The sequence below is a fragment of the Geospiza fortis genome, unplaced genomic scaffold (assembly GCF_000277835.1).
Source record: "Geospiza fortis unplaced genomic scaffold, GeoFor_1.0 scaffold10, whole genome shotgun sequence".
Classification (NCBI taxonomy): domain Eukaryota; kingdom Metazoa; phylum Chordata; class Aves; order Passeriformes; family Thraupidae; genus Geospiza; species Geospiza fortis.
This window is the reverse complement of record NW_005054326.1, coordinates 5,910,221-5,921,075: the sequence shown is the minus strand read 5'-3', so window position 1 is coordinate 5,921,075 and position 10,855 is coordinate 5,910,221. Positions and strand designations below refer to the sequence as shown.

The 10,855-nt window shown below is 39.9% G+C and overlaps 1 protein-coding gene across 3 annotated transcripts in view; it reads left to right on the top strand.

Moving 5' to 3' along the window:
- Positions 1 to 208: 208 nt before the first annotated feature.
- The window catches only part of CAPRIN2 (caprin family member 2), a 31,587-nt gene continuing 20,940 nt past the window's right edge, over positions 209 to 10,855 (top strand). For 2 of the 3 annotated variants that reach the window (XM_031057023.1, XM_014307031.2), the window contains exons 1-6: positions 209 to 467; positions 2,139 to 2,201; positions 4,943 to 5,029; positions 6,929 to 7,167; positions 8,544 to 8,626; positions 10,487 to 10,651. In XM_031057023.1, coding sequence (XP_030912883.1) covers positions 219 to 467; positions 2,139 to 2,201; positions 4,943 to 5,029; positions 6,929 to 7,167; positions 8,544 to 8,626; positions 10,487 to 10,651 — 886 coding nt within the window. In that variant the 5' untranslated portion in view covers positions 209 to 218. The remainder of the gene's footprint in view (positions 468 to 2,138; positions 2,202 to 4,942; positions 5,030 to 6,928; positions 7,168 to 8,543; positions 8,627 to 10,486; positions 10,652 to 10,855) is intronic. The other variant, XM_031057024.1, reaches the window with a different exon arrangement.

The window sequence follows — 10,855 nt, the reverse complement described above, 5'->3', positions numbered from 1 at the left end:
GGAGGCTGTGAACAATACGAAGTTTGCCTTGCTTTGAAATTCTTGCTACGGATATTTTGAAAGGGAGGGAGAAGCGTGGAAAAATTGCGGTCGCTCCTTCCCGAGGCTCAGTTTTGTGGCTACATGTTCTGTGACAAGAGAAGACGGAACTTGAAAAGGGGGGAGCAGGGTGTGAGAGAGCTAAATAAAAGAGTTTCTTTGCAGCTCCATCCATTTCAATGGTGCGGCTTTCCCAAGCCCCTTTCCATCGTCCATCATCACCTTCAGGCCGGTCGGAGGAAGGGGAGGAGAAGAGGATGAAGGCGGCCAAGCAGCAGGTGACCCCGGCTGGGGAGAGCCCGGCTCCCGCCAGCCCCCTGCAGTCCGCGCTGAGCACGGCGGCCTCTCCTTCCCAGGCCTACGAGATCTACATCGACAACGGGCTCATCTGCCTCAAACACAAGATCAGGAACATCGAGAAAAAGAAGGTAACTCGGTTTTCTTGCCCGCGGCACCTATTTAAGCTGCCGATAGTAAAGCTCGTTGCCTTTAAAATAATATTTCATGTTATTTCCGTTATTTTTAACGGCTGGAATAAGGTTATGTGTGTATATAGAGAGCCAGTATATGTTGATTGAAACTGAAGGTGCTTCTCTTGACCAAATCAGTTCAGAACAAACTTGCATCTGATTTAAACGTGATTATAGTCTTGCATAAATCTTTCATCAATTATATGTACCTGTTATTAATTTAGATGTAAATTGTTTGTAAAATCGGAAGTTAGAACAAGTGTTTCCTCTGACAGTGGAAATGTCGGATTATATTGAATATGTATTGCCCTTTATTTTGCATCAATATTCGACTTACATATTTTAAATACAGGCAGATGTTACTGTCTGGAAAACTTTTATACAGAAATCCTCCAAAACTTGATCTCTCGTTTTTACCTCTGCTTTCCTGAGGCTGGGGGACAGAACAGTATTAGTAAGAATAATAACTGAGGTAATTATACACCTGAAACATTGTAGTTGTGGCTAGTCAGACTTCTGCATTCTAAGGCTTTTCAGCTGATTAGCAGGTTTTGAGTTGAGAGAATGTTATTTTCTGTAGGATAAAAGATGTGAAGGTGCTGTTGCTTTCAGTGCTGGATCAGGATTACAAGTGAAGCAATTGTGTGAATATGTTGTGCTACTCTAAATGTCTGAAAAGCTTTTAGTTATGTCTTGGGGCAAGGAGAGAGAGTAGATCAGACATCTGGCCATGTGCTTAGGGGACTTGATCCTCCTGCAGGAGATGCAGTATTACTGCTGTCTCATGTCATGCATCATGCTGTAATTTTGAATAGCATCAGACAAGCATGTTTCCTTTGTGTGAATAAACAACTTTGTCTTGTATTCTAATTCTGCCCAAGGAAGGTTCTTGTTGTGAATTTCTCTGGTACCTTTGATTTTCACATGCATGACAATGTGGCCTTATCAGCAAATAAAACTGACTTACTAAAATGAGTAGAAAGTATTCCTAGTCTTACACTCCTATAGGTACTGCCAGTGAAGCTGCAGATACACAAATGGAATAGCATTTGATTTCATGGCAGTGAAGTCACCTTTCTTTTCCCTAAAGAAGTTTTGCAATATCAAATAGTTTAGTTTTGTATTATTTACCTCAGCATTTAGAGATACTTTGGTATATTGGAAATAAATCTTATTTCCTCCCTGAATACACTTGTCCACTTTCTTAGGGAACAGGGCTATAAATTTTTGATGTAACTAAAGCCAAATTTTTGAAAGACATAACAAGGATTATTCAAGGATAATATAACTAAATTCCAGCATTGACTTGGGACAGCTAAACAAGTCTACCTTAAATAAGGACACTGGATGTATTTGAAGCCATTTAAAGGTCTTGGATCAATGCATTAATAATTCCTAAATGAAACAAAAGTAGCAAGTAAAACTGAAAGATCAGTGATAGGGAAAGGAAGTAGACAGTCCTGCAGACTGAAATTGCCAAATCAAAGACATAGCAAAACTCTGTGTTCTTTTCTCCAGAAACAGGAGGAAGTAGGAGGTTTTCTGTTCTATGTTACAGTATTTCACTCATACCCTTTGCTTAATTTTTGTATTGATTTCTGTATAATGTTTACTTTGAATTTTCTGCAGCTCAAACTCGAAGACTACAAAGATCGTCTGAAGAAGGGGGAAGCCCTCAATCAAGACCAATTGGTAAGCTTGCTTTTTATGCAGGACTGGAAGGCCTCAAAACCTTCTGATCTGGCAGGAGGATGGGTTGCTGTAGGAGATAAGGGTGTTTTTATAGAAGCAGTACCTAAAGGTATTTTTCACAAAAATAAATTAACAAATTATTGGTTATCAGGCTGAATGTTGAGCCCATAAGCTCCATTGCCTGTTTTAACCTTCATGGTGTTCCCTGAAGGAGTAGAAGATCCCTGTTTATCTTTGCTCTGTAGACTTTCAGCTTCAGTGCTCCTTCACCTCTGTTTCTTAATGAGGTAGCTGTGTACAGCTGATCTATATGGCAGTGCAGTGTTAGAACCCAAGCCTCAAGAATTCTGAGATGGCTAATTAATCCTCATGATTTCTTCATTAGCAGCTATTACTTGAAATTGCCTGTTGTCTGCACAGTGCTGTTGATTACAAGTAGCTGTTAATATAACTGACAGTGCTGGCTCTTTTTTTGTCTTGGTCTGGAATGGATTTTAGATCTGAAACCAAGTTTCTGTAACTTGAAAACTTTAGCAGAGCTGAGTAGTAGTGTCACATAATCCAAAGAGTTTATTGCTCTACTAATCTAGGAGTCACGGTTTTAAAATGTAGTGGACACATGCTAGAGTAATTATCTGATGAGTACTGACACTTCAGTGATAGTGCTGATCCTGCTAATGAACCAGCTGGGAAAATGTCACTGATTGCTAACTTTATCACAGTGCAGCAGTCTGAGAACACAAATTCTTTTTTCTTACTGTGAATGATTTGTAAAAGAGTTAGACATAAGTGGGATAAGAGGGGGGGAAAATGGTACCTTCTTAGAAGTAGAGTAAACCTGCTGGAGTAAATTGTCACTTAGACAACATCAGGTTTTGTAGTTAAGTACTCTTGCCCTATCAAGTGCAAAAGTAAATTAAATCTGATGGTTTAGAGTAGGTTGATGACCTTTCAATTCCTCTCAACTCAATCTTCAATCAGGTGGGCAAGAAACTTTTGTGTTTAGATCATTGGTGTTCTTCACAATCTGTTTGCTGCCATGAACAGTGAGACTATTGAACAATGTTCTGTAAGTTGGAGTAGTCTTGAATGTATTGACTGCTTTGGTATATGCCCTGGACTGTGAAAAGCTGTTAGGTGACAGTGTTTGGAAAATGGCATTAACTTGGTTACTAGTTTTTAGTATTCCTAGCTGGGCTTCTCTTGTTAAGTTTTAGTGTCTTCATCTCAGTTTCTGGAGTTTCTTAGGCTACTAAAATGAAGAACTAGATTCAGTCTTTCATAGTGAAAGTGGCCATTGTAGAAGCCCCTATGCACTCAATATTTAATTAATAGTCTTGTGAAGTCCCCTGCTTCAGTGGTGAAGATACAGAAATACTGCATTTGTAACTTTCAGATGCAAATTTGTGGTGTATATACAAATTGAGGCTGGAGTAGAGCTTAATAGGTCTTAACACCTAAAAAAACCAAGTGCCTTATAATACAGTGGTGTTCTAATATAACTTGATGTCATCTATAGCTTTAATTTTCTCACACAGAGGAAGAAGTGCGTGTCTGGTGATGAACTTGTTTTGCAAGCAATTTGGATTATGCTGTAATTACTTGTGGTGCATGCCTGCCAGACCTAATGTGTGCTAGCCTTACATTAGGAAACACTTGTTTCAAGAATGAGGAGCTTCCAGCAGCTTATTGTGCTTTTTGCAAGCTGAGCAGATTTTCCTCAGTGCTGTTCTTCCAACATGCTGTTAATGAATGTTAATAACAGGTGTGACAGAAGAAAGCTATTGCTTTCCTGTGGGCTGAGGTACAGCCTGGCATGAGAGCAGTGGTAGCTGTTCTTGATGTTTTCAGGTGCAGAGTTTTACTCTGCAATTTGTGTTGTTAAAAGCACAATTACTGTAACCCGACTAGTAAATTGTTGGTGTTAATTGTGAGTCTTCCTCAAATGTGTGGGCATTGGATTCTTAGAAGTCATTCTCTCAAGTGCTAAGTGAATTGCTAAATAGTACTTCAAAGCTGCTTGGTGAATTGTGTGAAACCTAAACTACCAGGTGAGAGCACTTTATGTTGAGTAGCATTTAGTCCAGGTAATGTCTAGTATGTCCCAAACAAGGGAATAAAAGGAACTGAGCAATCAAACTGAACAAATGAACATATAACTTGTTTTCCAGTTGCTTAGGAACACATATGGAATTTGCAGATGTCCCAAATCTTATTGGGACAGTAGATTAAGCTTTTGTCACTGCCCTGATGAAACACTAACACTGCTGTGAACAAGCTTTATGTTAGACTGATGGGCCTGTTCTAGAAAAACCTGTGATATGTCAGGAGCATAAACCAAATTGGGTGTAAAGCACATGTGAACAACTGGAATTAAACTTGTTACTACTTCATGCCTTGTGGTGTGAACAGGGCAGCATGTCTGGACCTGTATTCCTTCCAGGCTTTTAGACCAGTCTGATTTTAAATAGCTGTTTACCTCTGATTGCCAAGACTTATGTAGGCAAACTTGTAAGGTATCTGTCTGGTGGTATGAGCTGGCTTTGAACTGCATCTCAGTTACAGGTGAATGATATTTACAATTAAAGTACAGCCACAGACACAGAATCTTTAAAAAGCTACAGTTTCAGAAAAGAACACACTAAATGACAACTTCACAAGGAGAATTTAAGTACAAGGCAATAGAGTTGCAATCAGTACTTTAGGCATGAAAAATACATTTTTTATCTATTCCTTTGTAGGAGGCAGTAGAGAAATATGATGAAGTAGTGCACAACCTGGAATTTGCCAAGGAGCTTCACAAGACTTTTTCAGGGCTTAGCCAAGATGTAAGTATAACTATTCTTCTCTATATTGACAGGAGGTAACTGCAGAACTTTGTGCAACTACTTTAATGACTACATTTCTACTCCAGTGCACCCCTTGCTAGGAAGTTCTTGTCTGGTTTCTCTGCAGCAGTGAAGCTTAAGCATATGAGGAGCAGTTGATTAAGGAGAACTGATTATTTGGTGCTTGTTACCCAGTTGTCTGTTTCTGATCACTTGGTAGGCAAAGGCCAAAGAAGCTTCAGTGACTCAGTGGTGGGCCCTTGAATGGCTGGGGCCTGGAAAGTGAGACCTGTGGGGAGAGCCTGGAACATCTGGGCTTGTTGGGCCTGGTGAAGTGAAGGCTTGCCAGGAGATGCACAATTGTCCTTCAGACAGCAAATACCGAAAGGGTGGAGCTGGGATTTTTGCTGAGAGATGTGGTAGGAGAAGCAATGGTCATTACTTGAAATAGATGCAAACCAGATAGGGGAAATCACTCAGTGAGTGATAAAACATTAGAAGCAGGCAGCCTAGGGAAGTGGTAAAATCTGTCCTTGGATTTCTTCAATACTTGACTGCACAAAGCTCCAAGCAATCTGGTCTTCATTCCTTGTATCCTTTCTAGAGGCTGGGTTAGACAATGTCCCAAGATCCCTTCCAGTATTAATCTTTTACTGCTTCTGGTGAGGGAAAGTGCTGGTTTTAAATCACTTTGACTTCACTGAGAAGTACATCCCTCAGTAAAATTTAACTGAAGCTTGTGGAGTTTGCTACTCAATCTGCCATAGTTGTCTCTAATTGTGGCAAGACACTGATTTAGTGCTTTATTTAGGTCTTTGTTCAGGATTTAAGGCGCTCCATACATTATTTTTATGCAAGCAAGTGTTTTATCTTTGGAGAAACTGGTCTCTTGGCTCAAGCAAATTCTACACTTATGGAAGATTTGATCCAAAATAGTGGTAGGGAAGCTAAACATGATTAGTCACTGCTCTGGCATTATTTCTACAGAATGCTGAAGGTACCTTGTGACCCAGTGTATGTTTGTGCAGGTGTTTTAAGTAATCCAGCATTCTACCAGTTCATGTTTGTTCTTGAACTTATGCTGTATTCAAAGGCTAACCCACCTTGTTTTTAACTTGGCTCTGCTTCTGCTGGTATGGATTCTACAGTCAATAGCCATTACTGGAACACTAGGGCAAATTCTGGCAACAGCATCCTTGCATCCTTTGCAGTGTATTGTAGGGAACAAAATTTTCATAGATTGTGACACATATTGAGGCATTTTAAATTCTGCAGTTACTTGGATAGCTTCTGCTGGTTCTGTTAGTGCATGATGAGAGACTTGAATGCACATTCTGTATGTGTTCTGTAGTTTTATATTGTTCCTTATTTATTGAGTGTTTAAGCCTTCTGCCAACAGAAATAATTGTAGGATTCTGCTGTATCCTTTAAGCTGGGATATTCAAAAGTGAAGAGCAGTTTTCTTACTAGAAGAAACTTGAGACAGCTTCTGCCTCTCTAACTCTGTGGTAAATGTTAAAGATCAGCTAGGCCTGGACTGATGCATTGGTATCGATTCAATCAATTTCTTTAAAAGCTGTAACAATAGAACAACTAGGATCCATAATGAGGGTCTAGATATCACAAAGGTATATCACAAGTGAAGCTACCAGTATCCAGTTTGACTAAAAGATGTGTAGGCAATTAGTAGATAAATGGAGAGCTCTTCCACAGGAGGATCTAAAAAGATTCTAGATATCTGAAGAATTAGGAGCTTCTCTTATCTGACCAAAATGAATAGTTGGTTTCCCCATTGTAGGATAATCAATACTAGAACTCAATGTTTTCTCCTAGAATCTTGTTACTAAACAGGATTAAACACTAAATTGTGTTTAATTGTTGAATTTTGCATTAAAATAGCTGCTGAAAGCACAGAAGAAGGCTCAGAGGAGAGAAAGCCTGTTGAAGCTGGAAGCAGAGAAGAAGAAGCTGCGTACAATACTTCAAGTCCAGTATGTGCTACAGAACTTCACTCAAGAGCATGTTCAGAAAGATTTCAAAGGTGGTGTGAATGGTGCAATATACCTGCCTTCTAAAGAACTAGACTACCTCATAAGATTTGCAAAACTGACATGTCCAGAAAGAAATGAGAACTTGAGGTAAGTTTAGGGGTTTTTTTCTAATTAGTATGCTTCATTTGTTGTGGTAAATGTCCTCTGTTTGACACTGCTGTGTCTTTAAAAACCATGTTTTGGAACATTAATTAAAATACTCTTCAGTACACTTGCTTTTGTCTGAGATTAGGAATGTGAAGATTTACCTCACTCAGAGCTTTAGAGGGAAGCTGCAGTAATTACAGCCCCAGGTGCAGGTTACAGACACTTTGCCATTTTACATCTCCCTGTGGGACTGAGGGGACACAGTCCAATACCATCCTTAGCAGGGATGCTGGGGATGTGCTGCTTCTCTGAGGTCTCACTGCTCATGAAATGAAAAAAGTGCAGTTAAATCAGAACTCTTTCTGTATTCCATTTACATTGATGATTCAGGTGTGCTTCTTTATTCCCAAGGAATGTAAGATGGTGCTCCTGAGGTGCTCTTGCTGTTAGCTTCCAAGTGGTTTTAAAAAATTGCCTGAAGTTTTTGATACCTCTGCACTAAATGCCATGCATGTGACCATGGTGTTAGAGAGGTAATGTCAGTATCAGTGCTCACGTGGCACTGCTCTGGTGCTGTGATGGCTCATGCTTAGTGTGACAGCCTGTCTGGTAGGGTAGTGCAGCAAGAATTGTATTTGAATAGGGAATAAGTAGTTATTAGGTGGTAAGCTGAGACACTTTATGGATAAGTCATGTTTGATTATGGACTAATTCTTTAACTGCCTCAAAATTCTAGTCACTTGTCATACACTAGACTTGCCTAATCTTTGCTCTTCAGTTAACTACTTCCAAAGCACAGCTCCTTATAAAAAACTACGCAACAGGAGTGTCTCATCCCAATGGAGTAACTTTGTTTCTAGTTTACTTTTATGGCATTACTTCGACAAGAAGCATAATCCTTTCCTTTGGGATACTGTGTTTCATTGCAGTGGACTGAAAATTCCACCTTCTGGAGGAGGTGGATCTTGGACCTATAAGTAGTTTCCCAGGAGCTGCTAGTTAGTGAGAATGGCAGCTATTGTTGGTTGCACCTGTACAAGTTCATCCAGTAAATGAGACCAGCTGATTAAACAGCAGTTGTTGCCCTGTTTGGGAATCCTGGCTTGTAATGAAATTCAGCCATGTGGTTTTGTGGGACAGTGCTTAGGATCTCTATATTGACCAACAAAAGAAGTTAGGTTTGCTAGGTTAAATCCTGTGCAGACAGAGACAGCTGAATTACTTCCAGTGATTTCAGGGTTTACTATTCACTCTGTGCATAAAGGACATGTATGAAGGCTGGACATTAGTGAATGCTGTAAAATGAGGGGTATTGGGATAGTGCAGTGCTTGATCTTGGCTGTGCTTCTACCTGGTAAAACTGTCATTTGTTTTAGTGTTGAAGACCAGATGGAGCAATCATCTCTCTACTTCTGGGACCTTCTAGAAGGAAGTGAGAAACCTGTGGTTGGAACAACATGTGAGTGTCTCATCTAGAGAAATAACTTCAACATCTAAAATTTGTGTCCTTGTTAAGCATCTTAAAACCAGTGAATACACATGGAAGGTTACCAAATTAACTACTTTCAGGTGATGTGTGTATCTTGATTATCCAAGGATGAATGGCTGTTCCTAGTTCAGTTAAGTACAGGTCAATCAATGCTACCTGCTTTCCTTTTCCAATCAAGACTTTTCAATCAGTGTACTAGCGTATTTTTGAGAAATACTGATGGTAGCAATTCAAAACCTGATGCCTGAATACCTTTCAGAACAGTGGGAAGCTTTTTGTTTAGTTATGTGCAAATGGGTTAAGCTTGGAACAGTTCCCAGCCATGAAATGCTTAGTTGAGTACCCTGATGTATTACAAAGCTGGGCTGAAGGTTCCACAGCATTGAAGAGTCTCCTTTCTTTGTAGGAATTCTAGACTCATACCTGTTGTCTCCCTCCAGTGCAGGACACCACACTGGTTGTTAATGGAACTTGCTGGGATTTCTCATCATGCACAGTTGTAGTCTTTCTTTGATGTAATGGAAGTGTCCTTACTTTTCAAGCATACCAAAATCTGTAGGACTCTACAGATCTTCCATTTGTGGCACAGTTCCAAAATCCCTGGTTGTAAGCCAACATACACATTGTGTTCCTATTTACAGCTTGCTTGTGAGGAAACTGCCCTTAATTGAGTTGTAGTGTCTTTCTATTGCAAACAGCCCTTGCTTGTTGTGTTTATGCTAGTCTTGTAGCAGCTGTGTGGCAGGAATCTTCCATTTGTTACTGACAACAGTGTCTATTGGAACAGAGCATTGGTGTGACCTGTTTAACTTCCACATACAGGTAGCTGAACTGACAGCTAGGTGTTAAATCTTCCCATGTAGTTCTGGACAAATTGCAGGCTTGGATTGCTACAGGCTGGTAATCTTAGCCTTGTATCTGTTGACATGAATAGATTGTTTATCAGTATCTCTGTCCCTTTAGTGTCTGTCTTGCATCCCTTGTGTGCAAGCTAAACTTTAGATAAAGCTGTTAGGTTGTTTTATTAGTGTTCATTGCCTTGGAAGACAGTTTTTTATAGCCACAGTAAATTCTAGCTACAATTCTTGTTTGTGTGGTTGTCACTGGTAGGAGTGATCTTTCTTTACCAGAATAGGAAAGTTCTTCCTATTCTCAAGGCTGCCCTGTTTCCATCTCCTCTGAAACAATTTCTAGAATCACTGTTACTTCTGAGGTCTTACTCTGTACTCTTAGCTGCTGTCTCTTGTTTGCACAGAGGAGCCAACTGGACAGTGCTTCTCAGAGTACAGTTAAGCTTTTGTTCAACCATGTCAGCTCTGAATCTTTCCCAGCTTCAGAGGAGTACGTTTTCTCTGGGATCACTCCCTTGCATTTCCCCTGTTTGTTTCTACAGTTCTTAACTTTTCTTTCTGAGACACCATCCTGTTATCAGCAAGAGTGTCTTGTAGAGTAGTACCATTGTAGCTGTTTAGCTTTACCTCTGTTGCAGTCTCACATGATATTAATATCAAAGCTGGCTAGCTTATACATGGTAAACAAAGCCCTTTCCAAGCATATGGGAGACCAGGTGGCTCTGTGTTTACCTTGTGGGCATTAAACAAGCTGCAGTCTTGCCCTGGTATTGCAAAGAGGTTTTCAACTGCACTAAATGAAGCAGTCTAATAAATAATTTCCTTTACTAAAACATGGTGCTATAGCTTGGTAAGATGTGTGAACTTGGCGTAACTGCAGTTCATATAAAAGGAGGAAGTAACAAGTCTTAATCTGTAGTCTGAATACCCCTTAATTTCAGATTTTGCTATTGTAACTTTATGGGTTTTTACTCTTTAGATAAACACATGAAGGACCTGTTGTCCAAGCTTCTAGACTCTGGCTACTTTGAGAGTATCCCGACTCCTCGCACCGCTGTGCCAGTGAAAGAATTGGAAGAAGAAGTAAAGAGAAAACCTGAGAAAACAAGACAGCTGTCAAGAGGAGAGTCTGCCAAAGAATCAGGTGTAATATTACAGGGTTCAATTTTTATGTCAGTGTTGGGAAAGGCTTGAACTGAGCACTGAATTTGCATAGCTTGGTGCTAAATCTAATGCTGTGCTGTAGCTTACTTGCAGTGTAGCAACTGAAATGGAACCTGCAGGGCTTGCAGCTCTATTTTGGCTAGTAACATAAAAAAACCCTTTAAATCATAGTAATAGAATGCTT